Source organism: Rattus norvegicus, chromosome 12, assembly GCF_021556685.1.
Source record: "Rattus norvegicus strain SHRSP/BbbUtx chromosome 12, alternate assembly SHRSP_T2T, whole genome shotgun sequence".
NCBI lineage: Eukaryota > Metazoa > Chordata > Mammalia > Rodentia > Muridae > Rattus > Rattus norvegicus.
In genome coordinates this window covers 50,086,040-50,105,638 of record NC_141545.1, presented here as the reverse complement: position 1 = coordinate 50,105,638, position 19,599 = coordinate 50,086,040, and the positions used below count along the sequence as shown (strand labels likewise).

General features: G+C 51.3%; 1 protein-coding gene across 6 annotated transcripts in view; it reads left to right on the top strand.

Annotated features, from left to right (window-relative positions):
• The window catches only part of Wscd2 (WSC domain sialate O sulfotransferase 2), a 94,385-nt gene that overhangs the window by 67,693 nt on the left and 7,093 nt on the right, over nt 1–19,599 (top strand). For all 6 annotated transcript variants that reach the window (NM_001271178.2, XM_087578994.1, XM_087578993.1 and 3 more), the window contains 4 exon segments: nt 4,894–5,015; nt 6,424–6,598; nt 10,614–10,778; nt 13,777–13,977. In NM_001271178.2, the coding sequence (NP_001258107.2) occupies nt 4,894–5,015; nt 6,424–6,598; nt 10,614–10,778; nt 13,777–13,977 (663 nt within the window).

Below are 19,599 nucleotides of genomic sequence, written 5' to 3'. Positions count from 1 at the left end.
CAGCAAAACCAAAGCTCTCAATACCCAGTGAATACATCCCAGTCTGGATAGTGAGTTCTGCCCATGACTGTTAGCTCTGTAGATTCCCATCTCTGAGAGTTGGAAGGAAGATTCTGAGCCTTTTGTTGTTTATCGCTTACTGGTACTTCCTTCCACGCCTCCAGCTTGTCCAGGAATCTCATGTCTCTTTGGATGTAGCTTCTCAGCTCCTTCTCTGCTAAAACGCTAACATAGGGCACTGGGGAATCTCACAGCCCTGGGAGACAGGACCAGTTTTAACAGGTGGGCTCAGCTTGCGTCTACACTGACTCTGGCCAAGCTGCAGGTCCATTCCGAGTCTCTGACCATTGTCTGTAAACTGGGGACAGCTCCAGACATCACTGAGGCCACCAAGCAAGTGACAGCCTAGACAGCATCATCATGGTGCACGGTGCTCCTGACGGAGTCTCTGAGTTTGCTCTGAGAGCTCCGCAGTTCAAGCTGCTTGGATATCCAACATCCACAGGACCTTCTGATGATGTCTAAAAATAGCCGCCTCGAACCCCCTCCTGGTCAGGGAGGCTCTTTGTGTAATTCAGTGTGTCTCTGACTGTAGGTAATTCATTGGCTGAGAATAGCTCCAGCTAGCGGTATCCCCCAGCCAGCATCTTCAATGCAGTGGAACTTGGCCTGATTACCCAGGGGGTGGTGTCCTCTTTCAGACCAAGGAAGACTCCTCCGTGTCTGCCTCTGAGCTGATTCCCGGAGATATTTACAGAACAATGAAGTGACAGGGCCTCCGACTCTTGCAGCTGCCCCCCAGCAAACGAGTGTCAGCACACCATTGCCTGCTCAAGTCTTCCTAGAACAAGTTCAAGCTACTGGGTCACGCACGCCCCTGCTAGACTGCCAGTACAAGCCGACATTGTCAAAATGTGGGGCACAGGCTTCGGGGGCACAGGCTTCGGCGGCCCTCCCGGTATCCTGCTGCGGAGCCCGAGAAGAATTCTGGGAAATAAGTGTGGCTGGCATGGAGTCTCCGGTGCCCCACCTTAGAACTGAGCATAGGCTCACCTCACTCGGAGAAGCAGAGGAGGCTTCTTGATGTACAAGAAGACCAGAGGCAACGGCTAGCTCTGCTCCCTGTGGCTGTGGGAACTGGAGATGGGGTCCTTCGACGTCTTGGGCTCTCCGCATGTAAAATAGGGTAACAGTACTGATGCCCTCACAGTGAAGGAGAATGGAATATGCCCAACATGATGCACACAGCAAGCCCCTGTCGCGGCCACCATTGCAACGTGACTAGGAAGTGTCACAATCTGCAATAGTGTCCGGTCACCCTCATCCTGTCCTGGGATGGGCTGTATATTAAAGGGGCACTGACAGTTGCTGTACTGAGTCTCTTAAGTACTCATGTGAAGGAGAGGGAGACCCCATTCACAGATGAGGAAAACTGAGGCTCTATGAAAACTGAAGATGGCCATCTCGATCTGCTAAATCGGATACATCAAGCATCTGCACCCAGTCCATCTGGCTCAAGGTTGATCCCTTTTGCGCTGGGCTCCAGAGGTCTTTTTTTTTTTTTTTCCCAACAAGAAAACATCATCCTAGTGCTGTGGAAATCCAGATATTTTTACACCACAGGAAGGCCAAGGGAGCCGGGGGTCAACTCACTTCTATTTTCAAATGTAAGAGGCACTAGGCAGACAGTCATGTGACCCCATATCAAAGATCAGGGAAGGAGGGCAGTGGAAAGACCCAAGATCTCAGCCACCATTGGCATGTTTAGTGTCCAGCTGACTAAGCTAAAAAGGACAGCCACTTAAAGAGAGAAATGGCCTCTGCCAGGCTCCTGAGAGTCAGCTAGCCCCTCTCCTTGCTGACTTAGAAGGCTCGCCTATCTTCACTGGTCATGAGGAGCTCCGCTGTGGCTCCACTCTTACCCAGGGGCTCAGAGCAGGAAGATCCTATATCCTGGTGACTGGCTGCTCTGAGAGCCAACTCCCAGCCTGCGGCCCCCTGCACCTGCTCCCCAGATGCTGTCTCTGGCTCCTTCAGACTCTGCAGACCTCGATTTCAGAATCAGGGCTCCCTGTTCAGCCCTCCTCCCTGGGCTCCATTCATGGGCAGCTGGTAAACATCAAAGAAGATTTCCCCTCTGAGCACTGGGCTACAAAGCCCTCACGCTCTCTCCCTACCCTTGGCCGTCTGGACTCCTCATGTCCAGGCTGGGACTCTTTCCCCTTGTTCTCAGTCTCAGTACAGCAGGCAAGGAGGCAGAGCTGCCACAGCTCACAGCTTCTTCACAACGACGCTCCCGGTACAGACATAAGAACATTGGGGCCTCCAACCCCTCCCCTACCAAAAAGGACCAAAGACAGGGAGATATGAGACAGCATATGCCCCGGCATGATGTAAGAACCATCCTGCAAGCCAAACACGTGTCTTTGCTGTGGGCCAATGCCAGTGTAAACAGCTCAGAGACCTAAAACTCACACGTGTTATTCTTGAACATCCCACTCGCTGTGTGGAAGTAACTCTTCATCCTTTTCCACCCCGTAAACCTGAGCAGGTGTGTCCTGTGCACGCCCAGGAACATGGGTCTGCACTGTAACACTCCCAGATCCGCAGAGCTGGAGGCCTGCAGCCTTCATACCTCCCTTTTGCTTTCCTGAGGCCAGACTGTTTCTGAAAACAGCTGGGAGAGAATGCCGGCATCCCTGTCCACAGACCAGGTTTAGTTTACCGTAAGGAGTTCGCCTCTTGTGGGCTTTGGTGTGTGTGTGTGTGTGTAAGAGGGGTGGGGTCGTGGGGTTGTGAGAGGGCTGGGGTTGCTTTGTTCTATAGCTGCTCTCAGATTTACTGTACAGCCAAGGATGGCCTTGAACTTCTGATCTTGCTGCCTCTGCCTCCCAAGTACTGGATTGCAATCTTCGGTCCCCATGTCTGGTTTATTCGGCGCTGGAGATGGAACTGGGTTTCGTGCATCCAGCCAAGCCACATCGCTAGACCCCCTTGCAGAGAGTTTTTATTAAGTGGGACATGTTGGCATCTCTGTGTAGTACTCATCAGGGTGCAGGCACATAGTAGGGACTGTGTTAGGGACACATAGTAGGGCCTGTGCAAGCACCACCTGCCCCTGTTTCTGTGCTCAAGATTTAGGTTCTTTGTTGTGACTGTGTCTCTGGGAAGATACATTGTATTCAAGATCTGAGCAATGAAGGGCTAGGGGTATAGCTCAGGGGTAGAGTGCTTGCCTGCTCTAAGCAAGCCTCGGCTGAGTTTAGTTCCCAACAGTGCAAGGAAGCAGAGATCTGAGTTTTAAAACATGCTTCAGGAACCTTGGGACAGATCCCAGGGGCCGCGTACCACTTTTCCTAGCTACATAAAATGCATATTCATTGTGGGGAGGATTAAAGAAAACATTGTAAGTAGGCTTATACGTTTGCCTCGGACCACAGTTCCAGGTGTTCTCTTTTGGGGGTGATTTCTCTTGGGGACCCAGCAGTGGGACCTAGGCTTTCTACTAAACAATTGCACTTCCAGGTTAAGGATCTTAAAGAGAGTCCCCTCCCCATCCCCTGCCAAAATATCAGCTCTTGCAGCCCGTAGGTGTCTACTTGGATTGGCAGAGATTTCTGAGGTCTAGGAACTGTCCCCTAAAGCCCCGCATGGGGATGTAAGGGAACTCTGGGAATGGAAGGACAGTATACTAGAACTGCTGGGAGCTTTGCTTCCAAGATCCTATAGCCGTGTCCTTCTGATACGAGTGTAGAAACCCCTGTACGCCATGTTTCATGAATGAGGCACAGGGAGGCTAAGAGAAAAGGGGGTTATGGTGGCCCACAGAGAACCCATCTCAGTCACCTGTTGACATAGACGCTGGGACAGAGGAGACTCCCTTGAAATACTGAGCTCACTCACTGGGAACCGGCCCATTCTTTTCCTCTCTGCTTTGGCGTGCTATGTGACCTCGGGCAAATTCTGCCTTCTTTGGGCTTCTAGGTCTTCCTTCCAGAAGGGGATTTATTAGAGTGCCTTAGTGATCTCCTGGCTGTGGTCTGAGTAGTTCAACAATGGCCACCTCCTGACAGAAGAGCTAAGGATAGGGTAGTTGTTCGATCCATGAGGCTGGGTGTCAACAGTCCCAGTCCAGCTCTGTAGTCCTAGAGAATTCTGGAGAGCTTCGGTCTACATTGAGATTCCGAAGAAGTAGATTCTAGTAACGGTGAGAGAATGCCTCAGCAGCAGGGTGGATGAGCTTGCCAGGGAGAGCAGGGGTGTGGGGGGACAAGCAGGGAAAAGCTTTCCTCTTCCACATTTCTTTTATGAGGGCTGATACCAGAGGTGTGGCCCAGGGTCTTAGTCAGGGTTTGTATTCCTGCACAAAACATCATGACCAAGGAGCAAGCTGGAGGGCAATTTGGCTTACACTTCCACATTGCTGTTCATCACCAAAGGAAGTCAGGACTGGAACTCACACAGGGCAGGAACTTGGAGGCAGGAGCTGATGCACAGGCTGTGGAGGGGTGCTGCTTACTGGCTTGCTCCCCATGACTTGCTCAACCTGCTTTCTCATAGAACCCAGGACAAGCCTAGGGATGGCTCCACCCACAGTGGGACTGGCCCACCCTTGATCACTAGTTGAGAAAATGCCTTACAGCTGGATCTCATGGAGATATTTCCTCAAGGGAGGCTCCTTTCTGATAACTCCAGCCTGTGTCAAGTTGACACACAATACCAGCCAGCGCACTCAGATTTTGGGTGGATCTTCCCACCTCAAGTGATCCAATCAGGAAAACCCCTTGTATGCTCGCCCAGCTACTGGAATTTAATTGGTTCCAGATGCAGTCAGGTTGATGCTCGAGAGAGCCGTAGCTGGGTCTGACAGTTCGGTTTCCCCTGGCTCCTCAGATGGTAGTGCCGTGTTCAGAGGCTGCTTCCGGCGACCCAACAACCTTTCCCTGGCCTTGCCCGTGACAGTCGCCATGCCGAACATGTCTGTGGACAAGTGCGTGGACCTCTGCACAGAAAAGGTAAGCTGGGGCTGCTCACTGCTCTTGGGGTGCAAGGGCAGGGTGGCCGGGGCCACTAAGGAGCATTAGTGCCTCCCTCAGAACAGACAGGGTCACAGGTCGTGACCGATGATGAGGTCATAGTATGTCATGGGACCTAGACCTATGACATAGTAATCTGTTGGTTCGTGAGTTCAAGGCAGTAGAGCTGCAGAGCGGAAGGAGTGTGTCTCACGGTGAGGGAGTAGGAGGCTGAGGATAGCTGAGGGAGGAATATAAGCTCTCCTGGTTAAGCAACATCATTAGCAGTAGCCCAGGGTGGCCCAGTGGGACTCCACTATGTGCTACCTTTCTCTCTGAAGCCCCTGTAGAGTGTCTTAGAAGGAAGAGAGACCTGTGGGTAGAACTCACTGGGTGGGATGTATGATTTTCTCTCTTGAATCTTCCTGGACCCAGGGAGATGTCCTGGCTGTGTCTTGTTTAGAAGCCAACGGGACAGAGGCATATCCCAAGGCAGCTCTTATATGCCCAAGCATACATCTCTGTCCTTTTGGATTTAAAGGCACAGGTTTGGGCCAGCAAGATGGCTCAGTGGGTAAGGCGGCTTGCCACCAAGCCTGAAGACCTGAGTTTGATTCCCAAACATGGTAGGAGGAGAAAACCGGTTTCTGCAAGTTGTGCACTGTGGCATGCATACAGGTGCCCAGTCAGCTGATAATTTACAGGGCAGATTTTGACAGAGCTTCCCAGGACGTGCACTATGTGGCATTGTCACAGGAAAGACAGAGCCAAGATGGACAGGGGCACATGCTCCAGGGGAAAAGCATCAGCACAGTCTGACACTCTCTACCAGGGCCCTCGATGAATCCCTTTTGCTGGAGAAGGTGGCACTGACCGAATTTACCGCACTAGCCACCTAGTACCACTGGGGTTGGGCTCCAGCACAACCTGTGGATACCTGGATCTCAGGACACTCAGGGGTCTTCCTGGGCCAGCAAGGCTCTGCACGTCCTGACTCCTTTACAGCAGCTCTGGGTGGCTTCTAACCCCCAATTTGGTACTGATGCTGTGTGAGGGGTTGCTATGATGACCGCTGAGGGAAAGCAAAGGGTCCAGATGTTCAATCCCCACATAGTACTTTCCTGCAATGTTTTTGACCTCACCGTGGAGCCCGGGCAGATGGGAAGAGCTGGCACTTTCTGTGGGTCTCCCTTTGTCACCTGGGAATGTGCTGTGCAGGCACCTGCTTCTTCCCTGCCCTTCCTGGTTATGAATACCAAGTCTCTCCTGAAGTCTTATTTCTGGTAAGGGATCAGATAAACAAGCAGCACAAGAACCAGGAGGGAGTCTAGCCGCCAGGTCTGGGGAAGAGGATGCTTGGGCTGCACCAGGACTGACTGGGTGACTCTCGCTGTGCTCTCCTGCCCAGGAGTTCCCCCTGGCAGCCCTCGCGGGCACCGCCTGCCACTGCGGCTTTCCCACCACACGGTTCCCTCTTCATGACCGGGAGGATGAGCAACTGTGCGCCCAGAAGTGCAGCGCGGAGGAGTTCGAGAGCTGTGGGACCCCCAGCTACTTCATTGTGTACCAGACACAGGTCCAAGGTAAGGAGAGCAGCTCCACTGATGTGTCCTGGCCAGGGGGTCCCTGAGCGGGCAGTGAGGCTGAGGGCTGCTGGAATGAGACAGGAAGTGCCTGGAGGGAGGTTCTAACAAGCCAGAGTCTGTCCCTCCAAGGCAGCTCTTTGCTGATAGCAGAAGCTGTGATGTTGGGTAGAGAGGCAGCCCAGGGTCTCTTCTCCAGCACAGACCCAGTGTGTGATCCCACACAGGCCTCGGTTTCTTCTTGTGAGAAATGAAGCTATAGATGGTTGACCTCCAAGGTCCTTTTTGGTCTCAAGAGTTCTGTCAGTGTGCCTAAAGCTGCTGCTGCTTCTCCTCCTCCTCTTCTTCCTCCTCCTCCTCGTTCCTCCTTCCCCCTTCTCCCCTTTCCCCCCAAACTCCATCTCCCTTTTCGCCTCTTCCCTTTGCCAGTGGAGCCCTCACTGACCTTTTATCTCTACTGCCCACATGGACGCCAGGGATGGCAATGGCTGGGGTGGTGAGGATGAAGACAGTGAATATGGGAATAGAGGGGACCATGAGGTGATGGCCACAGCTGTGTTGTTAGTTCGGTCACAAGCTTAGATGTGTCTGGGAGGAGGGGATCTCAGTTGAGGGGCGTCCCCATCAGATTGCACATAGGTGCTGTCTTTACTAATGATTGAGGTGAGAAGTTCTAGCCCACTGTGGGTGGTGCCATCCCTAAGCAGATGATCTTGGGTTGTGTAGGAAACAGGCTGAGCAAACCAGAAAACAGTTTCCTCTGTGGTTCCGGCTTCTGCTCCTGCTGGAGTGCCCACCTTCACCTCCCTCGGTTGTTGACAGTAATTGGGATGTGTTAGCCAAAGAGACATTTCACTGGCCAGTGTTTTATCACAGCACCAGAGAAGAAAACTGGGACAATGGTGGTGATGGTGATGGTGGTGGTTGTGGTGATAATGGTGATGTAGATGGGCAGGTGCACACTGCATAGATGTGTCAACAGCAAAAGTGCACACAAGGCAGCCCCCACTCTTGTTTGACACAACCGAGGGGGTAAGCAGCAGACACCTGTTTACAATTTGCATATGCATCCTATCCCTAGCAGGCAGTCCCACCGATCTGATGTTACATACAGGGTCCTGGTGAGCAAACACCACTCATTTATAGTCCAGGGAGGAGGGAGGAGGGTGCACTGGTGTCTTACTCAGAGTTTCTATTCCTGCACAAAACATCATGACCAAGAAGCAAGCTGGGAGGAAAGAGTTTATTCAGCTCACACTTGCACATTGCTGTTCATTCACCAAAGGAAGTCAGGACAGGAACTCAAGTAGGGCAGGAACTTGCAGGCAGGAGCTAATGCAGAGGCCATGGAGGGGTGCTGCTTACTGGCTTGCTCCCCATGGCTTGCTCACCCTACTTTCTTATAGAATCCAGGACTACCAGCCTAGGGACAGCACCATCCACAGTGGGCTGGGGGTCCTCCCCCATTGATCACTAGTTGAGAAAATGCCTTACAGCTGGGTCTCATGGAGGCATTTCCTCAAGGGAGACTCCTTTCTCTGTGATAACTCCAGCTTGTATCACATTGACACACAAAACCAGCCAGTACAGCTGGTTTTCTGGGATCATCCAGTGCCTGGGCAGAGCTGCCTGGCCCCGGCCTGGAGGAGAGTCATGCACAGATTAATTGCACTGTGGTCACGAGGGGCTTTGCTGAGACCCCGCTGGAAGCTGATGTCCTCTCGACAGCAGATAGCTTCTCTGTGCTCATTCTCAGCACCCTGTCCCCAACCTGCCCAAGCCATGCTAGCAGATCCTACACCCTGAGAAGAATTGTATGCCATGGATTCAGCAAACTGCCCAGACCTTGCTCCACAGAGGCTGTCCTTTATTAAGCCTTGTGACACTCCTGGTGGGGACTGAACCGTTAACAAGCTGTGTGCTTGAGGCACTTTATCAGACTTAAGCCATCTAACCCTCCCGTGGCACGATGGCACGCATGCTGCAGTGTGACCAGTTTACAAAGGGGTGACTAAACACAGAGAGGCTGATCAGTATGGCCAGAGCCACACAGCAAAATAAGACAGAGTTGGGATCCAGGACCTGACTTCTCACTGCAGCTTCTCAGCAGGATTCCAGACACTCAACTCTGAGTGGCCTGTTCACTTCTGTTCCCTACAGGGAGGAGACTGCAGTCCAAGGAGGTAAAGACACCCAGTGTTAAGCAGTCAGGGTGTAGGTAAGGCAGTCGAGACTGTTAGTTCTACAGCCTAGAAAATGCGACCTCTAGCTCCTGCCTTGGTTTATGAGGCTTCGGAACTAAATAGACTGTTACGGTGCTGAGAACCAGGACCTAGCCTGAGATGTTACAAGGTAAAAAAAAAAAAAAATCATTTTTATGGCTAGGCCAAACTTACAGTCTCCTTGAGGGTAGGAGAAGGAAGCAGCTCAGACCAAAAGCAAAGGAATCTCTTCATTGCAAGCAAACGATTGCAAGAGTGGAACTTTGCAGTTATTTCTATAATCACAGGAAAGGTGCATATTACAGGTTTATGGTCAGCCGGTGTCTCACTTAGGGTTTTACCGCTGTGAGCAGACACCATGACCAAGGCAACTCTTATAAGGACATTTAGTTGGGGCTGGCTTACAGGTTCAGAGGTTCAGTCCATTATCATCAAGGCAGGAGCCTGGCAGCATCCAGGCAGGCATGGTGCAGGAGTCCATTATCATCAAGGCAGGAGCCTGGCAGCATCCAGGCAGGCATGGTGCAGGAGGAGCTGAGAGTTCTACATCTTCATCTGAAGGCTGCTAGCAGAAGACTGGCTTCCGGGCAGCTAGGAATAGGGTCTTAAAGCCCACACCCACAGTGACACACCTCCTCCAACAAGACCACGCCTCCTCAAACAAGACCACACCCGCTCTAATGAGACCACACCCCCTCCAACAGGGCCGCACCTCCTAATAGTACCACTCCCCGGGGCCAAGCATAAACAAACCATCACAGTTACTGGAACACACTGTGAAACATTTCATGGTCAATCAGTTCTCAGAACATACCATGAAACAATGGGAACTATTCATGATGTGCAAGTCTTAAGATTATTAAGAATGAACAAATAAAAAAATAAAAAAACCAAGTTGACCCTTAGCTGAGGACATGACTGGGGAGGAGAAAAACACCATAAAGAACAACATAGAAATAAATCAAAGTCTAGCATTGTTTAACTTAAAAAAAAAAAAAAGGAAAAGGAAAAATGGAGTCGGCTGGCCCTTAACATAGACGAAATAAAATTTAGTTCAGAGGACAACAGCTTTTATCGTAGAGCTGACCTGTGGCTTCCCAGAAAGGTTTGAGTGGAGAATTCTTTGCCAGGGAGGGGGAGATGAAGGAGTGGGTTCTGTGCCCCACCCCCCAAATAAACCTGTCAAACCTCAGAGAAGAGAAATGTTATGCAAAGTCTGCTCAGAGGCTTCTGTTTGCCTCTTCTGCTATTTTACTGAGGCACAGATCTCACCACCCCTTGTCCTCAGGGCCCCCTTATTTCCTGCCTTCCTGAAAGATGTGTGGTCCTCAGCGAGAGTCATTAATTACATTGTAACATTCTCTCCGGACTTTCTTTTTTTTTTTTTTAAGTCTCCTTCCTGTAGAGGGAGAGGCAACTTTTTAAGTGTGGTGTGGTCCATGACCACTTAACGGCCCCTAACCCTTGTTTTCTGACACCAAAAGGCACCAGAGAGCTTTCTGGCTCAGGTGGGGGCTGCAGTGGGTGGGGCTTCAGTCTCCAGTAGGCGGGCTCTCGGTCCCATCGACTTACCAGTCCAGTTGAACCATTGCAACCACCGATTGTGAGAGACTTGCTGTGCTGGAGACAACTGAGACTGGACAGGAGGCTTGTCCTCCTACTGGACTAATGCTGGTCCCTACTGTGCGCTCCACACAGCACAGTGCCTCTCCTCCTCCTACTATGACCTTGTCTCCAGGGCACACCGTGCTGACCCTTCTGCCGCCCTCCCCCCACCCCCCCCCCCCCCGCAGACAACCGCTGTATGGACAGAAGGTTCCTCCCAGCCAAGTCGAAGAAGCTCATCGCTCTAGCCAGCTTCCCGGGCGCCGGCAACACGTGGGCTCGCCACCTCATCGAGCTGGCTACCGGCTTTTACACTGGCAGCTACTACTTCGATGGCTCTCTGTACAACAAAGGTGAGGGGGGAGGGGGAGGGAAACACACGTCACTCAGCATGCCTGGCCTTATGGGTCATGTGCCTCATGTCCTCCTCCCTCTTATGTTGGACAAACACACCATGTGTCTCCTATCTTGGTACCTCCCCTGAGCTTGCAGACTGACAGACATCTATCAAGCACCTAGTGTGTGCTGGGCACCTCACCCCGGATACTGACAGACCAACAGTGCTATGCTATCAATAGAGGTATAATAGCCGATTCTTTTGAGGCATTTATTGAGTATCGACTGTTTACCAGGCATCTCACCTACAGTATTTGAGGTGCACCCTGCTTTATTTTGACGCTGTTCTCACACATTCACCAGGCACAGTTATGTCGGAAATATGCTTCCCACGTGTGGTTTTCAAGATGCATTTATGGAGCACCGACTGTTTGCCCCGTATCTCAGGGACGTTCAGCCAGCCCCAGATACCATGTTGAGCTATGGTGCTGCCTCCAGTCTTGAAAAGTGGGGCTGAATGAGGGGAACTAACTGGCCCCAGAGTCACAGTTTTCATGCGTCTGGTTAGAGAGCGTGGCTCAACTGTTTCCTAGCTCACCCTCACACCCTTACTCCTCTTGGGCTTCTTACTAGGGAGCTAGAAATCAGGCTGCCTCAGACAGGAAGCGCTCTCCTTGGTATGGGTTTTACATCTATGTGTGGACAACCCTTGTTTGTGGCTATGGCTGCCTTTTAGTGGAGGAACGCTTCCTGGCTGTGTGACCTTGGGCACACTCCTGTACTTCTCTGGTCCTGCAATCACACACCTACTAAACCTAACGGGGTGGGTCTCATGAGGCTGATATAACAGCAGATGGATGGGTTGGCTCACAGGACGAGTTCAGCAGGTGGGAAATGAACCCCGCGGCCGTTATGGCTCAGCTAAGGAGAAGCTGGTCAGCAACCGATCTCAGGATGGAAAGCAGGTGGGAGGCAGAGATTGAAAGACAGGGTGGGAGGGGAAGAGGGTGGGATGAAAGGTTGAAGCTTACAGGGGTGTGGGAGCAGGGCAGGGGTGTAGGAGCAGGAGTGGGGAGGAGCAGGGCATGGGGGTAGAAGCAGACTTCCTAGTTTGCTTTCACTTGCAAACACTGACCAAACTCAACTCAGACAGGAAAGGGGCAGGAGCTGATACAGAACCCATGCAGGGGTGCTGCTTACTGGCTTGCTCCCTAAGGCTTGCTCAGCCTGCTTTCTTATAGACCCCAAAACAAACTAGAGACACCCATGGAGAAGGAAGCTCAACTCAGATCCCCTCTGTCAGATTGGTCTGTTGGGTATTGATTTATAATTAACATAGGAGGACCCTGTTCATTGTGGGTGGAGCCATCCCTGGGCACTATAAGACCTACTATGTGTGAGGTAGCACCTACTATGTGTAAGGCTCCTATCAGGATTTTGAGCCCAGACCCTCAGCAGAACTCGGGCTGTGCTGTCCTTTTGAGTTGGTGACAGGAACAGATCAGACATTGTGGGTCGGCCCATTTTCACTGCCCTGCCTACACAGGCTCCACCCTCAGAGGCCCAGGATCTAAAGGATTTTCACCTCCTGTGTCAAGTTCGGTGAACCCTGCTTTGCAAAGACCTGTTGAGAGAGTTCTGAGGTCCTGCTCTCCCTCAGTGGCTTGGAAGAGAGGAGGCAAAGCAGCCACCTAGACACCTGGTTCTGGCCCTCCCACCAGCTCCCCCCTGGCTTCAGAAAGCGATGGATGGAACTGTCAGTCCGAATGTTCATGGTACCTTGCAGATGGGGCCTGGGCTCGGTTTCTCCCCCTCCCAAGCCTTGGCCTCTTTATCTAGAACAGGAGGAGTCAGAGCAGCAAACAGAGGGGAAACAACCAGAGAATGGCAGGAGGGGACCTGGGGACACTGATCCAAGGCACACCTAACCTAGAATAATGGCGCTGTGAGATGAGAGACAAGGGAAAACATTCTTCTGCAGCTCTGAGGCCAGGGCTTGGAACAATTATTGGGGGGGGGCTCCTCAGTGCCTGAGGGTCACATGCTCCCCAGATAAGTAGATAACTTGTGTAGTGGTGACTCTGAAGAATGATATTTAAATTTGCCACGTTTGTGTAGCGGAGCTGCTGGGTCAATTAGAAAACAGGGGTGGGGGGGGAGGGGGGCGCAGGGCTCTGGTGGTGGAATTCAGCAACATTCCTCAGGGAAGCTCAGCCCATGGTCCCTCCTCAGGGACATAATAAAATTCTTCTGGTGACATGTTCTGCTGAGTAGCACCACGCCTGTCTACTGAACGTTTAGACTCTGGAGTAGGTATTTCTAGATCAGCGTGGTTTATTTTCAATCTACACAGTATTACACTAGGTTGACACTATGGTGGCCTCCAAGACACAGCATGTCAGGTCTCCTGAGACTGGGAAGTGACTTTCCAGACCGTCACAGTTGATGACGTCATGGATGCTTTCCTTCCGGCGTAGGGGAAGTTTTCGTTACCTTTTTTGTTGGTTTTGGTTTCTGGAGATTGGGAGTCCCACGCTATAACCGGGATGGCTTCGAACTGAGGGCCACCTGCAGCATGGGGAGGTCAGGTGTGGGCCGACACAGCTAGACCCGAGGCTGCGATTCTGGGGACCTGTTTTCTCCTCAGAGTGTTGGGTTCTTACACGCCACCTCTTATCTCTCCATTACTGGGCCTGTGAGAGAATGGGTTTCAGCATAGACCAAATGAAGGCCTCAGGTGGAAAGTCCTTGTCTGAGGGAAGTGTAGCAACGGGGCTCCACACCCCATCCTCAGCACCCTCAGGGCAATGGGTCTCTGTGAGCCTCAGGGCAGTTGATAAAGCCCCGCCCTCTGGTGCTCAGACTACAGACAGGAAGGAGTGGCTAAGTGAAGAAGGTGGGGAAGCCTGAGGTTGGGGGGGGGGGGCGTTGGGGGAGAAAGGGGATGGGGAAGATGCTTTTTACCCCACCCCCACCTCCCCAGTTTCTAACTTCTCGGCTGGGGTTTGGGCCCAGGATTCAAAGGTGAACGCGACCACTGGCGAAGCGGGCGGACCATCTGCATCAAGACCCACGAGAGCGGCCAGAAGGAGATCGAGGCCTTCGACTCGGCTATCTTGCTCATCCGCAACCCCTACAAGGCCCTCATGGCAGAGTTCAACCGCAAATATGGAGGCCACATAGGCTTTGCCGCCCACGCCCACTGGAAAGGCAAAGGTACAGGAGGGAGCGCCTGGGGCCGCGTGGGTGTGCCGGGCGGCCAGCAAGGAGCTCTTAAGAGCCACACAGAGCTTGTGCAAAGCTGCAGCTCTTAGCCGTGGAGCCCTGGCACCAAGGGCCACACCCAAAAGCACCAGGAGCTAAGGATTCCAACTTTACAGTGAATCTTGATAACCGCACTCGCATCCCTTCCCCTTCCTTGAACAACTCTTAACTTTCAAGACTTGGGAGTTGTGATAAAACTGGGGTTCAAAAGGCTGGGAGGTGCGCTCTCTCCTCAGCAGCTGCGGTTCTCAATACAGGGACGGAGGCACTGCTAGTCAAACCCAGATGGTGTCGATTGCCACATTTGTGGGTCCTCTCTTAGGTATCACATATACACACATACACACCCCACAGCATACATACACCAAAGCACACTCCCCCCAGAATACATATACCACACATTGAACACACACCACATCATAACACACACCTTGCACACCAAACACACATAGCACAGCACACACACCATGCACATGTGTGTGTGTATATACACATATATATACATATATACACACATATATATACATATATATAACTTATACCATACACACACAAACCACATCATACCATACACACAGAGACACATACCACACATGCACCACCTACCTCACATGCACTGCATACCTCCCACACACACCACACACCAGCCTATGTGGTGGTGTGAGCCTACAGCGGTGTGACCAGGATTATTGTAGTAAACCTGCCTAACTGTTCAGAGAGACCAGTGATCCCCTGGTGTCCCAGCAAGCAGGGCCCCATGCTCTTCCCTTTCTAGATGAAGAGGTTTGAGCCAATGAGCAGACAGTGGCTGGAACACGGAATTCAAACCCAGCTGGGTCTGAGCTGAGAACCCTGGTTCTCTCTTTACAAATGAGCAAGCAGGCCTAGAGGGGCAAAGACCAGGAAGGTCACTGGGAAACACCATGGCCAAGCTAGGCGGCTCTCCTCTTCCCAGGCTTCCTGGGGTCTGAGAGAAGGGGAAGTGTGGTTATCAACTCACTAAACAGCCCCTCTCTCAAACCCTCCAGGAACTAGGCAGACACGGTTCCTGTGGAGGGGTATATGGGGCTTGGTATGCACCCGGGTCTCCTGAGCTGTGATCCCAACCCCCCCTACCAGCTTCCACATCCAGAGACACTCCCACACCAACCTCCATGTCCAGAGACATACACTCCTCCAGCAGCCACCTTGCCGACCTTTTTGCTTATTTAAAGACACCTGAACCCCTGGACCAACACCAAGTCAGAGCATTGAGCCAATTCAAAACCAACAGAGGGCGTGTGGAGGATGGGTCTACGCTCATCTCATACTGGGGCTACATTAGCCCCAGAAACCACTCTCAGGTCAAGAGCACTCTCTCCAGAGAACAGAGCCCCCATTCTCCACCCCAGCCAGCCACCCATTCCTCTCCTTGAACACCCTAGACAACACCAGGACAACAGGGAGCTCATTGACAATGCAAATCACTAGGCTCTACTCCAGACCTGCCTGATCAGAAAGGCTCCATTTTCACAAGCCTTTGGGGACCTTACACACACACACACACCCCTCTTAAGTTTCACTGCCTTAAAACCCTTACTGCTCATGTGTGACTGGGGACTGACTGCAGCAGTGTCACCTGGGAAATTTGAGGGTCTGTGTCCAAGCAGATTTCACCACAGGGGTTGCGATGCTCTCACCTGCTTCAAAACACCCTTGATAGACAGTGGAAGGGGACCTGGGAGAAGCAGAAGCCACGTAGCCATCCAGTCCTTGTAGTCCTGTTCCTCTCCGATTAGAGCCGAGATAAGCCTCCCCACCCCCAACTTTCGTTCTATAACGTTAATTTTACGGCCCCTCTGGAGCAGGACGGAGGCGAAATTTTATGTGATATGATTACACAAGGTGAATTGTCCTGGATCTGTTTAATGAAACAGATCCTGCGTTTAATGATTCCGTGGGGAACTGGCACGGAGAAAACATTAATCAGGGCCTGGTTCCTCCTGACGACAAGAAGCTGGCGTGAAGACCGCCAGGCTGTGCGCAGAGACAGCCGCACCCTGCGGCTCCTTGAGGTGCCTTTGCTTCCAGGTTTGTGGGTGCTGATCGATTACCAAGAGCCCTGAGCCAGCTGGCGGAGGACTTTTGTTCCCGTTTCTGTGCTCCTTTGCAAGGAAGTCATTTAGCAGCTTTGAGGGGTGGGGGTTTGGGATAGTGTGGCTGCACGTCTTGGAAGGGAGAGCTCAGAACAGCTCAGGGAGCTGCTAGGTGTTTGGGAGGGGGTGGATGGACTCAGACCAGTAGGAAGGGACACGTGGGGAGCTTTGGGGAGTCTCAGGAAAAGGTGGGGGCCGCCATCGCAGGAATTGCCACAAGCGGCCGTTGCTCTTCTGCACCTGGTACTCCCATCAAGATCTTCTCAGAGATTAATATTATCCTAACACTGAAACACCCAAGGGGAGCAAAGAGATCACCCAGTGCCGGTGGAGAAGAGCGGGGTTTCCAGCCCTAGGCTCCGGGCTGCAGAGTCATCTAGACAGCCCCTGTGACTCTGCCAGCACCCAGAGGTAAAGAACACCACCGCGGGTAGGCAGAGAAGCAGCTTCCCCAGAACAAGCGCAGCAGGCGATGGGAACAGAACGCAAGCTCATCTGGACAGACCAGGCAAGAGGGTCGCACTTGGCCACACCTGAAGTCTACACCTGTGGGTGTTAGGTGACAAGAGCCAGCCTCACCTGGGCTTCTCCTGGGATGGTGGTCGCTGTCCTGAAATCACCGAGACCGGGAGGTGACTCAGAAGTAGGGACAGGCTGACAGAGGGAAGGAGCCCCTGTGTATGCTTAAAGTTTCCTAATCTCCCGAATACATCTGGTCCTAACCCATTATAACAGTACGGGCCCAATTAGTCAGCTGCCATGTGAATAGTCTATTTGAAGAATAAAAAATAACCTGTCGTCAGCATAAATATTTCTCAAGTAGCCGTGGGGTTCCAGGAGGGGACTGGGAGGAGCATCTAAGGACAGCTCCGATGTGTTGTCAAGAACAGCGGCCCTCCATCACGGTGCAATTTAGCCGTTGGAAATTTCAATTTAGTTCAGCAGCGACTCCCCCCAGCTCCTGCTGGGTATCAGGCTGTGTGTGGGAGCAAGTGGGGATAAGGCTGGTGGAGGCAGGAGAGGATCTGGGCCACAGGGTAAGACAGGGTGGCCAGGATGATGTTTCCCTGCTATGTGACTAGGTCACTTTACCGGTCTGGGCCTCAGTCTCCCTCCTGGTGATGAGCACAGGGCAGTTTCAATGAGCTAGTCGGTAAGGATCTGTCACCCAGCGAGGGGTTAGGATTGAGGAGGATTGCAAGGTCCCTAACCAAGCTTGAGAGACCCGCCGGTCTCTAGAGGGAGGGGCCTGAGGAGGGCCACACCCTCCGCAGTTGAGCCCTCAGTGTGCCCCTTGGGATTCTCCAGCTCTCGTGTGTTGGAGGCTGTTTGCAGTATCCCAGTGCCCACCTTGGCCGTGCCCCAGCTTCTCTCCCGCCTGAGCCTCAGCAGCTCTCCCTGAGATCTGCTCTATAACTACCCCTAAGATCGCTCCATGTAACTTCTCTCTCCGGTCAGGCAACCCTAAAGGCACCCTCCCGGTCACGTGACTTTCCATCACATGGCAAGATGGCTCACCAGCCCCCAAGAGGACACAGTCTGTAATGGTTTGAATAGAGGAGAGACCACAAGAAGAAGCTTAACAATCCTAACCCGAACCCCAGGGGCTCAGGCTGCTTCGGAGACAAGAGGCGTAAGCAGGATGACCACACTGTAATGGCTCGCTGTGTGGTCAGGAGGAAGAATGAGACTTGTAGAGCCCAAAGGAGGCCTGTGTGAGCCCTGGGGTCCCAGGGACCATGACGTCATACCTGTGAAAGATCAATCAGTGAGGACAGCAACCATGCTTATTGAACAACTGCAGGGCTCAGGCCCGCGTGAGCTCTGGCCACACCCTGTATACCGCCCACCAGTGAGCAGGCTGTGATTCTTTACAACTCCTTGGTAGGAAAAAGCCCAAGCAGTGCCGCGTGCAGCTCAGCCAGATCCTGCTTCAACTCTCATTCTAAGTGACCTTAAACAGCCCCATCTCTGCTTCGGTTTCCCCTTCTGTTAAATGATGACCATTAGAGATGGATACCGAGTAAGTTATCTCCTGCCCGCATCTATGTAGTGAGAATACAACCACGATCCAGCAATCCACCTTCATAATTAATGGAAATCACAGACCTATAGTATGAATAAGTTACATAAATTATACATACTAGAAATCTATTTTATAAGGCCAGCACTCAGACGGCAGAGGTAGGCAGATCTGAGTCTGAGGCCAGCCTGGTCTACAGAGTGAGTTCCAGGCTAGCCTGTCCTGAAAAACAAACAAGAAAATTATTTTCTATAAATTTTATAAAATTTTCATAGCATAGTCTGGGAGTACATTGGAAGTACTTAGATACCGGCCTGATCTTTTAATCAGAATAGAGTCTTTGATGTGATGGGGTTTTGGGTTTTTTTTTTTTTTTCTTTCAGTTGATGAAATCACCTAGTTTATCCTCAGAGGAGGGCACTGTAACTAACTCTGAATTTAGTTATCCTATTTGAAAGTCTTTTACAATACTATGTGTTATTCATTAACTAATAGTCCAAACTGGATAAACAGAGGTAAATATTCGATCATCGAAAAGCCTTATGACCATTATGGAATTTATGGGGGCATTTCAGATAGACATAATAACTCTCTCACGATTTTTAAGGGATTAAAGCGATGACTGACTCTTCAAACCACAGAGGTGCTGTTCAACTGGGGAACATTTAAACACAGGTTTAAATGTCCATTTAGTCAAAGGATAAACAAAGGTTTGTGGTTGCTGTCTTTTTTTTTTTTAAAGATTTATTTATTTATTATATATAAGTACACTGTAGCTGTCTTCAGATACACCAGAAGAGGGCATTGGAACTCTTTACAGATGGTTGTGAGCCACCATGTGGTTGCTGGGAATTGAACTCATAACCTCTGGAAGAGCAGTCGGGTGCTCTTAACCGCTGAGCCATCTCTCCAGCCCCTGTGGTTGACTGTCTTAAGTGATCAAATCAGTACTTAAAATATAGAGAATTAAGCATCAGTATTATCTCAGAGCATTGAATTGACCTTAAACGTTGTAACTTCAGTGTCATTTTAACCTTGCTATAACCATATCCGTTTGTTAAACAATCCTTTTGGGGCATACTTGGATCTTATCATGGTGGTGTTAGAAAACAGTGTTAATGAGGTAATTTTAAAAGGAAGTTCAGGAGGCTGTAAGGTAAACCACAGGAAATATAGTATCTTCAATATCCAGTAGTTACAAACCCAGGTAAAGAACACGGACCAAATTTAAATTAAATATCTGTTAGAGATTTAAGCCACTCTGACAGGTACCTTGAAGTGTTTTGCTTTTGTTCTGGTTTTGGTTGTCACTGATAGATAAAAGCACTTCCTTTCATTGCTCTTTACCAGACATCAAAAGAATAGGTCGGCTGGAGCGGTTAGGAGCACTGACTGCTCTTCCAGAGCTCCTGAGTT